This window comes from Carassius auratus, chromosome 27, assembly GCF_003368295.1.
Source record: "Carassius auratus strain Wakin chromosome 27, ASM336829v1, whole genome shotgun sequence".
Taxonomy (NCBI): Eukaryota; Metazoa; Chordata; class Actinopteri; order Cypriniformes; family Cyprinidae; genus Carassius; species Carassius auratus.
In genome coordinates this window covers 23,594,962-23,613,855 of record NC_039269.1, presented here as the reverse complement: position 1 = coordinate 23,613,855, position 18,894 = coordinate 23,594,962, and the positions used below count along the sequence as shown (strand labels likewise).

General features: G+C 36.9%; 2 protein-coding genes across 3 annotated transcripts; one reads left to right on the top strand and one right to left on the bottom strand.

Annotated features, from left to right (window-relative positions):
* The first annotated feature begins 3,922 nt into the window (after nucleotides 1-3,922).
* yme1l1b (YME1-like 1b) lies at nucleotides 3,923-12,138 on the top strand. Of its 2 annotated transcripts, none has more exons than XM_026206776.1 (18): nucleotides 3,923-4,077; nucleotides 5,753-5,866; nucleotides 6,043-6,223; nucleotides 6,467-6,535; nucleotides 6,674-6,783; nucleotides 7,058-7,208; nucleotides 7,441-7,524; nucleotides 7,762-7,935; nucleotides 8,228-8,380; nucleotides 8,474-8,606; nucleotides 8,689-8,751; nucleotides 8,909-9,021; nucleotides 9,138-9,293; nucleotides 10,202-10,353; nucleotides 10,531-10,657; nucleotides 10,861-10,934; nucleotides 11,360-11,446; nucleotides 11,575-12,138. In XM_026206776.1, the coding sequence occupies exons 1-18, from the start codon at nucleotides 4,045-4,047 to the stop codon at nucleotides 11,716-11,718; spliced, it is 2,118 nt and encodes a 705-aa protein (XP_026062561.1). In that variant the 5' UTR covers nucleotides 3,923-4,044; the 3' UTR covers nucleotides 11,719-12,138. The 2 variants fall into 2 exon arrangements, with proteins under 2 accessions (XP_026062561.1, XP_026062560.1); XM_026206775.1 differs by having other exon boundaries at nucleotides 6,467-6,559.
* A 1,387-nt stretch (nucleotides 12,139-13,525) lies between these two features.
* ptchd3b (patched domain containing 3b) lies at nucleotides 13,526-17,373 on the bottom strand. The gene is made up of 4 exons (XM_026206774.1): nucleotides 16,633-17,373; nucleotides 16,075-16,196; nucleotides 15,841-15,986; nucleotides 13,526-15,308 (listed from the first exon to the last, which is right to left on the bottom strand). The coding sequence occupies exons 1-4, from the start codon at nucleotides 17,350-17,352 to the stop codon at nucleotides 13,792-13,794; spliced, it is 2,505 nt and encodes an 834-aa protein (XP_026062559.1). The 5' UTR covers nucleotides 17,353-17,373; the 3' UTR covers nucleotides 13,526-13,791.
* Nucleotides 17,374-18,894: the final 1,521 nt, after the last annotated feature.

Here is an 18,894-nt window from a genome sequence, read left to right as displayed (position 1 = left end):
TCAATATTTGTCATGAATTATATACATTTATACATACATTATATACTCAAAAAATATTTTATTTGCATTTACATTTAATCATTTAGTAAAAGCTTTTATCAAAATGAGAATAATAGAAGCAATCAGACCAACAAGCTGCCTGTGACAAGTCTTAGTCTAGCACAGTACACATAGGAACGTTTTTTAAATTAATGAATTAAAGGAATAGAATAGAATTAGGTGAGTGCTGGGTCAGGTTTTATGTCCTGTATGAAACATTTTTAATATTATATATTAAGACAAACTATTCATTATTAAAAATGAACAAAGATGGTTAAAAAATCTATTAAAAATATATTTATTTATGTTTAATTTCTGAAGGCTTAGACCTCCAATTCTTCTCAAAGTATTAAAAGTAGTGAAAAGGTTCTGCAGCACTGAGAGGACCATTTAGACTTCAGTGTTATACTATGTCTTTATTATTATTATTATTATTATCATTATTATTATTATCTATTTTTTACAACTTATTTATATCGGCCAACTCACTTGGGTGGACTGTTCTCACTGAGCATGAGAAAGTATCCCAGCCCTTGTGCTCTCCCATTTCCTTCCTCCTAAGAGACAAAACAGGGTCAGAGTCAGAGGACTAAACAAATGGGTTCGAGTGAGTTCACACCAGCACACATCCCACATCCCCCACACTTTCCTACAGTGAGAGGATTTCCTAGTTCTCTTCTGCCATGAAGATCAGTGCCTCTCAACAGGAGCAAGCAGTCTGGTCTCTTTTGGAGGATCCAAGGAGGATGTTTCTGATGGCTTCTGATGTGGAGGAATGGTTGTGCTCCATAGAGGACCCTGGCCCCTTTTGCCAAAAGAAACCAGGTGATGTCAGGCCCAGTGTGGACAGCAAGCTAAACCACATCCTCTCAAAGGCCTTTGAAGAATTTGGCTTAGAATGGTAACCCCCATAAGAGCCTTCCCACAGCTGCATCAATGAATGGTTCCTGTAAGGGCACCAGCAAGCCACCTGCCATAGACCTGCACTATTCTTTCCGGACGTTCATGAAGAACTTACCAAGTTGTGGTGCACTTTCTACTCAGCCCAGATTAACTTTTCTGCCTTCACTTCACAAAGAGGTTATGAAAAGCTTCTTCCCTTTGAAGAGGCCATGACTGCTCATCTCTGCCCAGATGGATGCTTGCATTCATAGCCAAATAGCCCCTTATCACCAACCATTCTTGAGATTCACGTTCAAAGGGGTCACTTTCCAATATACTGTCCTTCCATTCGGACTTTCTCTGGCAATGTGAACCTTTACAAAGTGCATGGCTACAGCCCTCTCCCCTCTGAGACAGAATGGAGCTCAGTCAGAGCACAAGTGAAAGTGACCCATATTCGGAATTTGTGCTCAGCAATTAAAGTCTGTGTGAACCAGAAATTGCTGCTTACTTTATTTCAGTGTAGTGGCGTATTCCCAGCTAAAACTGAGTATTGAATAGAGGGTGTGGTTTTCTATTTTTTTTTTTCGCGCTCCCCGTCTCTGTCTCTCATTCATAGCAAATTAATGGTTGGAGGGGCGTGGTTAAGGATATTCTGCCAAAGCCGTCAAACTGACATCATTAGAGGAGGAATGCCATTCCAGAGCGGAAGACAAAAAAATTTTTTTCAGTGGATTAACATGCAAGGATTAATTGTTCACCTCATAACAGGCTATGTGAGCTCATAAAATAAATAAAGTCCATTTTGATTTCATGAGGACTTTTAACCCATCCACACAGTAGTGAGAGCAGTGGGCAGCCATACTGCTGCGGGACCTCGGGAGCAGTTGGGGGTTCTGTGCCATGCTCAGGGGTTATTGAGGGTGGAAGTGAGTGCTGGTTATATAGTGTTAGATCCCAATCTCCCAGCCAGTTAATCACTTTCCCCTCTATGTCTATTCTAGCTCGTTGGCATTTGGCAAGGGGAGATAACCATGTCATTGCTGTCTTCGGTATTCAATTGTTCTGCATTTGAAGAACATATCCAGCCAGTAGGTAGTTACACTACCTAACCCCTACCCCCTTGTTCAATGACTTTCACAAGCATGATCTTCTCAATGCTTATCCTGAGGCCAATTTTATATAGTAGTAGGGATAGAATGCAGCCTTGCTTGCATCCAGTAGCGGTTTCAAAAACATCTGAATTGCATGATGAGGTTGTAATTATTTTTTATTTTGCTTAAAGGACTTTGTATTTATTTATTTATTTGCATTTTTGCCATTCATTTTTCACTTTTGCCCTTCAGAAGCTACAGACGATGCTTACAAAATAAGAACATTTACACTGATCATCATTTTCAAACCATTTACATCCTCCAAATATTAATGCATTGTGTCTGAGCATCACTGAATCTTTGTGCCCTTTCTAATAGTTGTTTGTGTAATAGTTGTTGAGTCCATCAGGGGCCTGTACCATGATAGCAGCTGAACAAATTCAGAGTTACAGGATTAGTTTTTGAGTTAACAAACCCAAACCTCTTGCTCTATCTGTGCAGTCACAAGTGAAACTTGTTAAGTTAATTTGTACATTTGAAAATATATAGCGATTGAGACTCGAACAATGTAAGGCCACATGTAATCATTTTTAAAATAGTGTTATCTATTGATATATACAGATCATTCATATTACAGGATCTATATACATTAATATGAATTTAAATTAAATTATTTATAATAACTTAAAATAAAATTGCTTGTGTGTAGTGGATTAATAATAATATAAATCATATAATAAATATATAAATAATGTAAAATAACTTTAAGTAACTTTAACTTTAAGTAATTATCATTAAAGCCAGACATTGTCACTTTGCTCCCATCTGATGGGTTCAACTTCAGTTTGAGATCTCTAACCCAGAACATAACCTGCACCAGAGCGGGTTAGCCGTGGAGTGTAAGTTACTATGCCAATGAATGCTGCTAAAAGCCAAGCCACTTACATATACCTAAAACCCAGGATTGGTGCAATCTAAACTGAAATTTACCTGGTTAGCCAGCTAAGTGTCTTTCTTCAGCCTGAGAAAACATTATATATATATATATATATATATATATATATATATATATATATATATATATATATATATATATATATATATATATATATATATATATATATATTTGTTGTTTTCACAGTTTTGACCAGCAGGCGTCATCGGCGTGCAGTGATTCAAGTGCTTCAAAACGGTGAACCATTTTGCAAAGCAATTGGTTTACTTAAATTAAAGTTTGTATTATAACGATAATACACATACATAATGATAATACACCTCTACTACACCGCTCATGTAAATGATGCATTTTAGCCTAAAGTACCCTTCAACTCGTACATATTCTAATATTTGAAAAGTACTTCCCAACCTACAACTAAGCTAGACTCATTGATACAATCAACTGTCCTATTATTTATAAAAGTTGTAATATTAGCTTTGTTGATACTGTTAATTAAGTGTTTTTCTAATGGGCTACTTTAATTGTACCTTTAATTTTTACTAAAGTATGAGGATTATATGTTTTATACACTTCAGTCACAATATGAGAAACAGTGAGCAAACTTATTCTGGTCAGTGTCCAGCACAATTTATTATTGTTATTTCTCATCACATTATTATTATAATTATTTATGTATTTATTTACTTTTGACTTTACTTGTAATTTCATTATATACTCTATTGTCATCCATTTTCAATTATACTGTTTTACTTTTTAATATATTATACTTTACCTATATTATTACCATATATTATATTATATTTTTTTTATTTTGCGTTAGTTTGGAAATATAAATGTAAAAATATTTGACATGCAGTAAAATGGCAGTATTTACACCTGGCTGACAGAAATGTTGAGGACCTTTATTTTGTCTTCCTCTTAGCCGGATGTTGTAGAACGTTATGTTAATGAGTCTTCGCAGTGTCAGCGAGGCTAGTTGAGCGGAAGAGGACACCGGTGGAGGGCATTACATGTAACTCCAAATTAATAAACTCCCGTTGTCTTCAAGAAATTGTCAGCAGCTAATTGGAAATGTTTTCTCTTTCTTCTTCCCTTCAGCCACAGGTATCAAATCACTGTCTATATAGGACAGCGGGTTTCATAATTTAACATGCGCAGGCTAGCTGGTTAGCTAGCATATGTAACAAGAATAAGAAGCAGCACTTAAGATATAAACGAATAGTTTTTTTTTTTGAAAAATCATGAAGAAAAGGCAATGTCATGTTACTAGTCTAGTCGTCCTCGTAATAGGTCACTTGATTGCAGTGTAATTGACGATTTGTGTTTAAAAAAAATGCTGTTTTAAGACATTGATTTGCGTTGATACCAATGTAAAACATGCTTCACTTTGCGTGAAACTGTGCTTGCACATCTGTTGAGAAATAAGGGCCCAAGGGTCCGTTCTTCGTCCGTCGTCCGTCGTTTATTACATCCAGCTAAGCAGGATCTGACCTGTTGTTGATGATTAGTATGGCTGGATAGAGTTATCTGAGATAATTGCGCGTTCATGGGTGTTTTTAAAGGGAGTTATGTATCGGCACACGAAACGTCGATCAGCAATGCAGCGATTGGCTGGCGGCAACGTAATGACATCATATAATTAAAAAGGACACTTGACAAAAAACTTGACACATTTCTGGACTTTTATAAAGAAACAGCCAAGAGAACAAAACTTCATACATTTTATAATAGATGAATGAAATGTGCGTTTTTATTATTATTTTTTTTAAAATGATTCCCATTTATAATTCACGACTATTTGTACAGGCTTTACATTTTTATTTCAGTGTAGTAATTAGCAATTCATATTTCAAATTTAATTTGATATTTGAACAGATGTGTTACGTGACAGCATTAATTAAAGTTTTTAAAGGTTAAGATCATGTTATCTGCATCTCCTGCACTCCATCAATCCTCTCCTATAATACAGTAGCTGTCATCACTCAAATTACTGCACGACGAAAAACACCTTATCTCTGTGTTACACTAATACAATTATGAAGTCATTTATTTTATAATGAATGAATCTTTCAATGAGTAAAACTGGCTGTGTCTGTAATATTAAAGACTACACAAAATTATCAAATTATCTTTAAATCAATTTTTAAATGATTATTATTTAAAATTATTGTCCCTGGAATCAGTAGGATACTCTAGTAATAAAGTAGCGGTGGTAGCCGACAGCTTTCAAATATAAATTCTGCTTAAAAAGATGCAATCTAATCCTGTTTACATGAAATAAGCCTTCTCCCGAGCCGGTTTGAGCTCACAGACCTGTTGCTACAACAGCAGCTTCAGGATGAGCTTCAAAGAACCAACCAATCCAAGATCATGCAAAATCTGGTCACCAATCAAATCCAGCTAACTGAGTTAGCGAGGTACGAAGATAGCACCCCAGGTTCGTGGGAAGTTCAAATATTTTTCATAAGTGATTTCCCCCCCACATATCACAAATATCCAATTTTTCTCGGACATTTTAGTCTGTCTTACTGATACTATTGCCTCTCTCCCTTGATAAATGAGTGCAATAACTTTTTTTTTTCTTTTTTTTTGTTGAGAAATGTACAAACCGTTTTCACACAATCAAAAAATACTCATTGATGCATTATTTACATTGTGGAATTTCAAATTTTGAGAAAACACCCCAATATTGGTTGAATGTTCAAATTAAAGCTGTTATAAAAATGTAATTCTCAAGACAGAAAAGAAGAAAACTTGGTTTGCCTGTTTATTTCCCCAGGTAACAGTCCAGCTGAGTCACCTGATCAATGCCCTGCACTCTCTGAAGGGTTCAGTGAGCATCAATCACAAACACAGAGAGAACGCATCAGAACAAGAACTGAACTGCACAGAGGTAATCACACTGATGAATTCTGGACCCTCCCTTTGTCTCCTCTAGTCATTTATTGCAAATGTAGTTATAAAATTGAGCAGTTGAACGTTAGCAGCTTTTAGATGAATGATGCTCATCTGAATCCTAACCATGTTTTTCCTCTTTAAATTCTGATTCTGTGGTGGTGTGCTGGGAAGCCATCGGTGATCCTCCGGGATTTAGGATTGACAGATCTCGGGGTCGGCCAGCTAGATGAGCTGGTGCAGAAGCTTCTGCCCTGTGTTACTCAGCAGGAGTCGCTCTCACAACTGAGGACTGTGCCAAATATCTGGAGGACTTCCCATCTTTCCTCAGATTCGTTCTTTCACAACAAACATGGTGAGGCAAAAAATACATTCCCCTTCATTTCCTTGATACCTGAGCCTGTGACAGAAATAGTTACCAATAGTTTTTATTTGCGTTTATGCACAGTTCAACAGTTCACTCAATAACTTTGAATTGGTGCAGCCATCCATCACTGTGATCTTGATTATTATATTAATTGATTGTGCAGATTTCTCATACTGTACGGCTGAATTTGTCAGATGTGTTACCTGTTTAATTTCTGCTTTTCCTGTTCAGGGTTTTCAAGATTGGGTGGTGTCACTCCTGTGTTCTCCAAGCAGAACAAGTCACCTCTTCAAACACTATGTACAGATCTCAAATATTTGCCATGTAAAGTGTACAGCATTATATTATTCACTTGTCACACGCAACTTCATTTGACATGAGCTGTGTTTTTTCCAGCTGATGTTCATCAAATGTTAATCCTTTATTTCCTCCCCTCAGTGATGGTTCCAAATCGTGGCTTTAAAACCCTGAAGTCCAGAACACGCCGTCTACAGGGAGGCTTTGAGAGTTCAGGGGAGCCTGAGGGATTTACACCATCATTTATGAAGGTCACCCACGCAGAAATACAGTGCTTTCTTTTAAATGATTACCCTAATGTAGTGTTTATTACAACATAAAGAGATGGTTCACTAGCATTTTGATTGCATTTGAATGAATTACAGAACTGAAACCTGGGAGTAATTTGTTTTCTTAAGTGCATGTGCATTTTTGTGCAAGTTTATTGTTCAATAGCCCACAGAAAACATTATATAAACTATCTAAATAACTATGTTTTAAGGTTTGTTTGTCCATTTTAATGTTGTTTATGGTTTTGTCCATCAGGGTTTCCTTACACGAGACAAAGGGCCAGATGTTGAAACACTGGACAAGCTCCTTAAAAACAAGAACATTCCTGATGGTCAGCATGATGCTTTTAAGACTGGTTTTGCAGAGGGATTCCTAAAAGCACAGGCACTAACACAGAGAACCCAAGGCAAGCTTTAAGGCTTTCAGTAGACAAAAGCTCCATAAAACCATTTGTGTGACCTTCATACAGTACTGTAAATACCGTAAGTCTGTCTCTCACAGACAAGCCAGCCTTGCTTTTGCCCTGACTGAGGTCTGTTGAATGCAGAATGTTTCTCAACCTGATGTAATTGTTTCCTTTCTCACTTTATTATTGTATTTTAAAAAAAATCATATAATCATATTGTCATTTCCAACAGAATCATTAAGGAGGACACGACTGATACTATTGGTGCTTTTGCTGGTGGGGTTATATGGACTCTCAAAAACACCTTTCTTATCAGGTAAATATTATTTGTTAGGATTTAGGATTTGTCTCCCTAAATTCAGTATAGATTATGCCCTGTGTCATGTCTACTTGTGTGAATATCAAATTTTTATTATTAGTAAAAGTCTTTGCTTGGATTGAAAACCATTAATGCTCGCCCCTTTCATGCCCCTTTTGTGGCTTTGCGAGAGCTGTGTGTGTGTGTGTGTGTGTGTGTTTGGAGTGTGAACTATAATGTAACCTTTCCGAACAGTGCGATTCCGAACCACTTCAGGCCTGGACTCAGCAGTGGACCCTGTCCAGATGAAGAACGTCACCTTTGAGCATGTGAAGGGTGTGGAGGAGGCCAAGAATGAGCTACAGGAAGTGGTGGAGTTCCTCCGGAACCCACAGAAGTTCACCGCTTTGGGAGGAAAGCTGCCTAAAGGTAAGAACACACTTTTGCTGAAAGGCTCCAAGCCAGAACCATTCAAATTAATAGTTACATTTCAATTCTACTGTTATTTGCTCATCGTCAAATTTTAGCAAACCTGTATGATTTTTAATTTTATTTTTTAATCTGTGGAATAGATTTATGAAAAATGATTACAACTACATCTACCTTCTTTACCATTTAATAGTAGTTCATAGTGACCACATGTCTAGAGCTTCAAAAAGGATAAAAAAAGACACCATTACAGAAGTCCATATTTAAACTAATTAATTTATTTTTTTCATAGGAATCTTGTTGGTTGGGCCTCCAGGAACAGGAAAGACCCTGTTGGCCCGTGCTGTGGCCGGAGAGGCAGATGTGCCTTTCTACTACGCATCTGGCTCAGAGTTCGATGAGATGTTTGTTGGTGTTGGTGCTAGCCGAATCCGAAACCTTTTCAGTGAGTGCCTAGCTTGCATAGAGCCAAATCTTAATTCCATAAATAGTGAATGAATGCATGTATTAAAGCAGTTCTCCTGCATTTGCTCTCTAGGGGAAGCTAAAGCTAATGCTCCTTGTGTTATCTTCATTGATGAGCTGGATAGTGTTGGAGGAAAGAGGATTGAGTCCCCCATGCACCCCTATTCTAGACAGACAATCAATCAGCTTCTAGCAGAGATGGATGGGTGAGCCGTGCTACTCCGACTGACTTCATTGTGGTCTGTGCTTGAGTTTCCTTCACTAACTTTTGGTTTTTAACATGTGCAGGTTTAAGCCAAATGAAGGTGTCATCATAATCGGAGCAACAAACTTCCCTGAAGCTTTGGATAAGTATGTATATTTCTTTTCGAACATCTAAAGACTAAGGACTGCTTGTTTTACAATATGCTCAAATATAATAAGATATATGTGTTATTGTGAGTTTGTGAAAGTCTTCTGTCAGTATAATGTGTATGATTGGTCAGATAATCTGAATCTTGTTCCACAGCGCTCTGATCCGGCCAGGCCGTTTTGATATGCAGGTCACAGTCCCCAGACCAGACGTGAAAGGCCGCACTGAAATCCTCAAGTGGTACCTTAAAAAAATTAAAGTAGACAGTGGTAAGTGGTCTGTGAAAGACTCATTTCTTAATGTTGTGAGGTAAAAAAAAAAAAAGGTTTCTTTACAGGAAGTGAAGTAATTGTTGTTAAGGATTATTGTATTTTCTGGACATTAGCTGTGGAGGCAGAGGTCATTGCCCGAGGAACGGTGGGGTTCTCTGGAGCCGAGCTGGAGAATCTAGTTAATCAGGCTGCACTAAAGGCAGCTGTGGATGGCAAAGACATGGTGACCATGAAGGAGTTGGAGTTCGCTAAGGACAAAATACTGATGGGTAGGTACCTCTAACTGAAGAAATTGTGTTGCTCATATTAGTCACATTTACCCCTAAATTTCAGATAATGACATTTTTCCATAGTTCACCGGAAATATTTTTTTTCTAGAAATGCCAAAACCAAAAATAAAGTTTAAATAATTACATTTGGGCAACTGAACTCAGTATACTGTTCAGGGTGTCATATACTATCGTAGTGTGCATAGGTATCATAGACATTGATATTTCAGCCAAATTTTTTTTACATATGACAGTATTTTTGGTCCAGGGTCATGTAAGTTGCATGGTTATATTTGTGGCAATAGCCAGCAATAATGTTATATGGATCATAATTATACATTTTTCTTTTATGCCAAAAATTATTATGATCATGTTCCATGAAGATATTTAGTAAATTTCCTACTGTAAATTTATCAAAGCTTAAGTCAAATGTGTTGCTTAGAACCACATTTGGACAACTTAAAAGGTGATTTTCTCAGTATTTCGATTTTATGCACCTTCAGATTCCAGATTTTCAAATAGTTGTTTATCTGTAAATATAGCAAAACATTATCCTATCGCAACAAACCATACATCCACAGAAAACTAATTCATTCAGCTTTCAGGTGATGTATAAATCTCAAAAAAAAAAAAAAAAGACCCTTATGACTAGTTTTGTGGTCCAGGGACACACATTGCTGTTCTAGTATCAGTTTTGGTCCTGAAGAAGTCTGTCCATGCTGACATGTTAACCTGTTGCAGCTTATTTACATTGTGTGCATGAAAAAGTTGCTGACACCAATCGAGAAGCACTCATTTTTGGCCCATTAAATCCATTTTGGGTGAAACTGACAATTTCAGTTTTCTGCTGTTTCTGCATTCAGTTCAGAATGTTTTCAGTGGCTGAAATTGCCTTTGCCTTTCTGCAGGGCCGGAACGCAGGAGCGCAGAGATTGACAAGAAGAATAAAGAGATCACAGCTTACCATGAGTCAGGCCATGCTATTATTGCATACTACACCAAAGATGCCATGCCCATAAATAAAGCCACCATTATGCCGAGAGGCCCCACTCTGGGTCATGTGAGTACATTTTTACTTGATTAGAAGAGTTGAAACTTTGAAAGGGCTAATCTCTTCTCTTTAGGTTGAAACTGTAAAGTCAGCGTTTGAATTTTTTTTGGAGATAAATGTTTATTTTTAAAGTGTGAGACAGTCTGCCTTGATTTAGTGCCAGTATTTTTGTTTTCCTCTCTTTAGGTGTCCATGCTCCCAGAGAATGACCGCTGGAGTGAAACTCGTTCTCAACTTCTGGCCCAGATGGACGTCAGCATGGGCGGCCGAGTGGCTGAGGAGCTCATCTTCGGCAGTGAGAATATCACTACTGGTATGTTGCAGTCCTGTTTGTTCTGGGGTTGCAGTGTCATTAAGTATGTTTTTGTATTTATGATTATTATATTATAGAGTGACCTTGCTGTAAGTGTGTTTATTGTACATGCGAGAAGACAATTCATGAACTGGAAATACTGCACAGTGATGCTTATCACTTATTTCTGTTCATCTGTGGAATTGTTTGTTGTTTTTACTCAGGAGCGTCAAGTGATTTTGACAGCGCTACAAAAATAGCTAAAATGATGGTGACCAGATTTGGCATGTGTGAAAAGGTTTGTCATATTTAGCAAATTATTTTTGCTTTCTGGATATATGTAATATAGATGAATGTTAATTTTAGATTTTATTTATTTACTTTGGTTTTGAAGGAGTTGGTTGCCTTCAAATTTACTGATGCCAAATGTCATGAACTGTTGCATATTTTCATGCATAAAGACTTTGTTGTCCAAGGAAAAATATTAAGTAGGAAATAAATGGTATGACATAAATTGCATGTTATTTCCTAAGTCAAATAATTGACTTATTTTTTCCAAATGTAGTAAAACTAAAATGAATTAAGTAGACAATTTTGCATTTGTTGTTTTCATGACAATAGAAAGCAAGGCAGCTCCCTAGGTTTTAAAAAATAGTTCTATAAATATTTTTTCTTTTCAGAGCTATTGACTCTTTAATGTCTGTCGTTCTTTTTTGTTAATAGTTGGGTGTCATGACATATACTGACCTCACCAAGCAGAGCCCAGAAACTCAGGCAGCCATTGAACATGAAGTCAGGACACTTCTGAGGGTAAACTTTGTTCTGATCTAATCCAGTCCTCAAATCAGTACATTTTTAAGCACTCAACAGCCTGCTGTTAACATTTCTTGATACCAGCTACTATTTCCCCCTTCATTTTTGGCTCAAATATCTCCTAGGATTCCTACGAGCGTGCTAAAGCGCTCCTGAAGTCTCGTTCTAAGGAACACAAAAATCTTGCTGAAGCTTTGCTGCGGTATGAGACATTGGATGCCAAAGAGATCCAGCTGGTCTTGGAGGGAAAGACAATAGCCAGCAGATGAGGGCTCACCAGGACCTTCAGGCAACAGGGAAAGGACAATGGAACCCTAAAAGACATGAATGTACATATGCAACCAAGAGCTTGGTAGGCCAACAATCCCCATTGGTAAAGAGTTTTGTTTTTCTTTTTCTCCCTGAGCCAGATCTCTAAAAATGTTTCAGTTTTACATGCTTGGGATTTTCTTCCAAAGAAATTGTTAATGGTTTTTGAACTCATTTACTATCTATTTCAGTGTTTTTCTGGCCCATTGACTGTAGGTGCTGCCTTATTTGTAGTGGAGCTGATTTTGAATAAATCATTAAGCTGTAAGCAACAGTCCAGTTTACTATAAAGGAAGGAACAAATTGCTGTTCACTGTTTCTGACAGAGTTGTCTGAGCCAGGCTGAGCATATGTTGCATGGTGGCCTTTGAGAAATAGAAGGGAAGGTTTTTTGTTTTTTTAATCTGGAATGTTTCAAAGCACTTTAGTGCTGGGACATTTGAATTATTTTTGTGATGCATTTATTGTCTGCTTGTGAACAATGCTGCTTCAAAATACCTTAATCGTCACAGTAAGTAAATACACCAGAACCCCAGTGTGCTAAGAAATTCCAAGTGGCTCAGTAATCAATAAACTTGTGAAGTTTGAGCTCTATTTCACAAGACTATTTTTATACCATCTGGAATATTACATGTTCCATCTTATAGGTTTAAATGCTTACTCTCTTGCATCAGTTTGATCATAAATGGCAATCATAAAACAAAAGGGAAACTACAATGTGATATTCATTTAAATTTGATATTAGATCTGCATTTCTCATGTTCCAGTGGTTATTCTACTCTGTTTGTTCAGCTTTATTCTACACATTATTTATTCATGTACAGTAGCTCTACATCTATGAGTTTACCTTGCATTCATGTATGTTTGCCTTTTACCCAAGCTCGTTTTAGTTGTGTGTATATACAGTATATATTTATAATTAATCAAATTAAAATCAAGGACATTGTATATAAGTGTATTAGATTCATTTTAGATTTTAGTTCGACCTGGTTTGTAATAAAAAAAAATGTTTTCTTTTGAAGCTGTTGCACATTAAATAATGAATGGGAGCTGAACAGAATAAAGGAAACATAACTCTGCAGAATTGTTATTTTCATGGACTGTGATAACTTCTGCATTGCGAGAACATTACCATTATACACGTAAACAAGTCTAAACTAAATGCTTGTGCCAAGTTCTAGATGGTTGCCCAAATTATAAGTTTGAGGATTTTCACCCAGTTATGTCTCTTTGCTTTGAAATAATTAGCTTTCCCCTCTAGAAGCCACACGGTTAAAATGACACCGTTGTCGTTTTGGACAGCACTACACATCCAGTGCTAGAATATAAATAGATGGTAAAGTAAATCTGCTTTAATTGAGCAGTTTAATAAACATAGGCTTTATTCACATATTAACACTAATGAAAGCACATATATAAACATCAAATATGGTAAACAGACTTTCAGTGGAAGAACAGAAATCACTCGGGTTTAATAAAAATGTTGCCATATCAAATGACAGTCCACATGTTACTGCAATCATTCAATGTGAAGTTCAACTACAATAACATTTTGCACATTTCTGGGATAATATATGTTGAAAACATTTGAAAATCTGCCTTGAAGGGGAAGTCGTGGCCTAGTGGTTAGAGAGTTTGATTCCTAACCCTAGGGTTGTAGGTTCAAGTCTTGGGCCAGCAATACCACGTCTTAGGTGCCCTTGAGGAAGGCATCGAACCCCCAACTGCTCCCCGGGCGCCACGGCATAAATGGCTGCCCACTGCTGTGTGTGTGTGTATGCGTGCGTGCGTGCGCACTTTTGATGGGTTAAATGCAGAGCACAAATTCTGAGTATGGGTCACCATACTTGGCTGAATGTCACGTCACTTTCACTATACTTTGAACGTGCTTCTAAGTGCTTTAAAAGTAACCAACCACAAGAAATTATTTTTTTCTTACTTTAATACAATTTTAATTTTACAAGTTTATTAAAAAAGAGATGGGACATGATGTAGAAAAAGCAGAAGTTTGATATTCGAATTCAATGCTGCCATCATTTGTGGCAAAATCCAAAGAAAGTTAGAAATACTGGAATAAAAGCAATGCCATGAAGCAGCCCAAAAGTAATGACTAGGAACACAATGGTGAAAAAGGTTCTGAATATGTAGCTACTGGAAGCTGAAAGCACAACCACACCCACAATTGTAGACAGAGCCCCCTGAAGTATGGGGTAGCCCAGGTGTGTCATTGCCTCTACAACTCTTTCATTCACATCGGGCTTGGTACTGGACACAAACGTGTAGGAGATATGAGCAGAGAAGTCCACAGAAAAACCGATGCTAATGACCAGGTTTATCATGGAGATTGAATCAAGACTTACGTCTAGCAGTGCCATAAAACCGGTGACTCCCAAAATGACTGAAGCGATGGCAAAAGCAACCCACAAGGCACAAAGAGGATTTGGAATCAGCACAAGGGAGATGAGCAGCATTACTAGGGTTGCCACAGAGATGGTCTGAAGAGTGACATGCCCTATTACTGTATACTGATCATGGTATATAAACGCTGGATGGTAGACCAACAGTGGACATGGGCAGCTCTCTGCTGTCCTCCGTAGTGAGTTCAGTATGCTCTTCTCGTTTGAATTCTGAACAACTGTCTGAAGAAACAGACGTGAAGCAGCTATGTCGTTATTGGTTATGTTGACATCCTGTTTGAGCATTGGTTGGCGGTCCAGGAACTCATAAAGATGTATTTTAAACTGACCTTCTGAGCTGATGTTTATCCTGTGTTCCTCTGCATACTTTTCGAAAGAATGAAGCCAAGATGTCGACAAGTTCTTGACAAAATCCAATTCCTGAAACTGTTCAAAACACGACTCCAGTTGATGCCGTTTGCTCTCCTCCCAATACGGAAATGTGCCGTTGATCGCTAACATTACATTCGGACCATAATAATCAAAGTATGTCTTTTCAGCTTCATAGTACTGGATGATGTATGATTTATCAAGTGCTAGGTTCCTGAGATCAATGCCTTGCTTAAGTTGCAGGCAACCATAAACACTAACAGCAATGTATGTTAAGTAAATCAAAATGACTAAAGCTTGACTCCAAACTGTTGTCAAAAATGGTCCATAATACTTCCTGAAGAACAGTGTCATTGGGTGCTCTTCCTCAGTACCGGTGTTACGGTCGTAAGATCCTCCAACGCAACAGAGAGTATAGACTTTAGACCGTCCTGGTGGGACTTCTTCTGGGACCTTCATGCAAGTTAACCAGTGTCTGTTTGCCCCCTCTCTTCTTCCATTCAGAGCCAAACAAGCTCCAAAGAAAGTGATGTTATAGAAGTAGCAGAACAAGACAGCTGTGCCTGCATAAAGACAGAAAGACTGAACCGAGCCGAAAGGGTTACCGTAGCTGAGGTAAAAGGCTAGCACATCAGTCAGGGTGGTGATAGTAATGGAAACGGCTGCCTCCCTGTAGGTATCAGCCATGCGTTTTGGCACTGTGTCTTGGATGTTGGTCCGTTGCCAGCTAGAGATCATGATAAACATGTCATCAATACCGATTCCTAAAAAAAACAATTACACATATTGAAATTAAAACCTGTCAGTTGTGGAGAACATGGAATGTAGTGCTCTTTGTGCATTTTGACCTGTTTATCCAATGCAAACCTACGGTGTGTGGGGTAAGATGGGTCACCTCCTTAATCCAGCACATATCCATTTTTAGAAAACAACCCATCATATAAACAGCTGTCTATTCTATATGGCATTGAAAATCTGTCAATGTCTCAAAATATATATGTATATTATGTAAATCTGAAATGTTGAAATTATTTCAGTACATTAAATATTCATTATATTAAATATTTTGGGGCTGCAATATAAAATATAGAGCAGCAAAACTTTAGAATGGGATTAGTTATTTATGTAACACTTCAGTTTAGGGACCGATTTATTTCTGTTCTATGCAGTGGAGCTTACATCACTATCAGTCATTTATTTATTTTTATTATAAAATCTATAACCTGTGAATCAGATTTACAGATCCTGTAACAATTGTAGGTCTGAATCAGTTCAAAAAAAGATACAGTATCTTACCAAGAATAAGGAACGGAGAAGATGCCACAGTAATAACAAATGGCACCTTTATGAGTAACAGCAACCCAAAGCCGGACAGCACTGCTTGTGCAGTGGAGAAAACTCCAAGAGAAGCCACCCATGCTTTATTCCTCACGTTGTCAAACCTGTGAAATTAAATAATGTATAACTATTTACAATTTATATCAGATCTGTAATCTAAATGTTTTAGTTCATGACCTGTTTTACACAAACCTTAGGCAAGATATTATTGAAAATGAGATGGCAAGAAAATAAGCAATAGCAAAAAGTTCAGTGACAGATTGGGTACTCTTCTCAAACTCCTGTTGTCTTGATATGGATGTGAAATAAGACACCTGAGAAAAAGAATTATTGTTTAGTCACATACGTTAGATGGATTAGACTAAGAATCACAGTATGAGGTAGGCTCCCAAATAGCTAATGTATTGATGCTCAAACCTTTTGGCAATTATTTTAAAGATTTAGCTCACCATAAAACATTTCATAAAATGCTTTGGGTTTTTTATGCCATATAATGTCTTAAATGTGGCTGATTTTGAAGACACTGAATATGCAAATGGTTAAGCACTCTTATATGAAGTGCAAAACTATGCAATATCAATATGTTCCATACTTTAGAAAACTGGAATTGTTAAAATGTTGTGATTGAGCTCATTTTAGATTTCACCAAATCAGTCTTTCATATAGCATTCTTATTTAAATGGAATTTACTAGAAGATTCAAAACAGGATGGCTATACACAGATTCAGTAGAGATTTCAGAGATACTTACTTCAGTTTTAGAGGTTGTCACATTAGAGAGCAAGGCTACAAATCCCTGAAGCCAGGCATCTTCCAGTGTATCATTGCTCTCTTGGAGATAATAGATAAGTTTCATTGCTTTGGCACTTCGAACAACTCCATTGTGATCCACCTCCACCTCACTAATGATATTTCCCAAGTGGATACAGTTGAATTTGGAAGGACAGTACTCAGGATACGTTATGTTGTCAATATCAATGTTGCTGGCATTGTAATCAAGAACATCAAGCATTACGTTAGAGTTGCACCTTCCGTTCAAAGATGCGCAAATATCCGAAAACACAAACTGCCGTGCGTCACGAGCTGCGGTGATTCTTCTAACTTCTCCATCTATGCGGATGATCTCCTCTAGTGCGGCAACACTGAGTATGTTTGTTTGACAGGTGAATATCAAAGATGCAAAAACCCCATCAGTGTTCAGTCTTATGATTGAAAATCGCGAGTCAATCTGTGGGAATGTTTCTTGAAAGAATCGCCTCTCCACTTTGGCGCGGCCGTTTTTCGGTGTAAACTGCTCCACTATGTCGTTGGATTTCAGGTCATTCAAAAAGTAAAATCCTCCCCCGAGACCTGCGGACAACGCCAGCGGTAAAGTGACAAACCACCACGGGTGAAGCCCTACGAACTTACCGACACTTTCAAAACAAAGCCGGATGGGCTTTTCGATGCAGTCTGTGATGCAGGACACCATGACTACTGTAGAGATGTGCACTGATCTGTAGGCTACACATGGCGGGGGAGAGATGTGAGGATTATATATGCCTCATTTGAATATGTAACACCACATTTTGTTACTGTAAAAAGCCTGTTGTATGTGTATTTGCATGCCCTCTCCTTTTGGGGTGGAGCATGCATAAGTGTGCTTGTGTGTGCTTTTATTACAAAAATGTAAATAAAGACTTCATGATGGTATATACAGTACAGACCAAAAGTTTGGAAAAATTACTATTTTTAATGTTTTTGAAAGATGTTTCCTCTGCTCATCAAGCCTGCATTTATTTTATCAAAAATACAGAAAAAAACAGTAATATTGTGAAATATTATTACAACTTAAAATGATAGTTTTCTATTTGAATATACTTAAAGAAAAAATAATTAAAAAAAGTTTATTCCTGTGATGCAAAGCTGAATTTTCAGCATCATTACTCCAGCCTTCAGTGTCACATGTAACATCCATCACATGATCATTTAGAAATCATTCTAATATTCTGATGTATTATGAGTGTTGGAAACAGTTCTGCTGTCTAATATATTTGTTGAATAAAAGGTTAAAAAGAACTGCATTTATTTTAAAAATTTTTTTATAATAATATATATTCTAATATATTTTCTTTACTATCACTTTTTATCAATTTAACACATCCTTGCTGAATAGAAGTATTGATTTTATTTAAAAAGAAGAAAGAAAGAAAAATACTGACCCCAAATAACTGACCAGTAGTGTATATTGTTATTACAAAATATTTATGTTTAAGAAAAAAAAAATTTGGAAGCAAAACTGTTTCCAACTTTGATAATCAATCATCATATTAGAATGATTTCTAAAGGATCATGTGATAATGATCCTAAAAATTCAGCTTTGCATCACAGAAATAAATTATATTTTTTCTCAAATAAATGCAGGCTTGATGAGCAAAAGAAACTTCTTTCAAAAACATTAAAAAATAGTAATATTTCCAAACTTTTGGTCTGTTCTGTATATATGTGTGTGTGTGTGTGTGTGTGTTTCCATATAGGCCATTCAGCATTAATTGCAGTAATTCATTGGGATTGTATGACCCCATGACATCATTAATTCACATCTGGGATTTACATTAAGAGGCAAAAGTTTCAAACACTAAAAATAATTATAATTCTAATATCATCTGGATAATGATGAACCAATGGTGGGAAATATTTTAACTTGAATAAAAACCCATATTTAACATGATGGACATTGTACTTGAAGTGAGTGATTTGCATTGGTGGAAAATTGCTAATTTATGGAAATTTGTGATGAAAAAAAGAATATAAAAAAGCAGGTCATATCTCTCCAGAGCTCTTACATTGTGCATGTGCTGACACAAAGAATCTTTTTAGACTTTGTCTTTTGTTATCGTGGTAACTATTTCCATTAGAATTGCTCCTCAAACCTATAATCAAAAGGTTGAGCTTCTTCTGAAAGGAAACAATTTTCTGAAGCAGTGATCCAGGTACCTCCTGTAAATGAGGAGCAATTAGCTCCCAGTAAAAC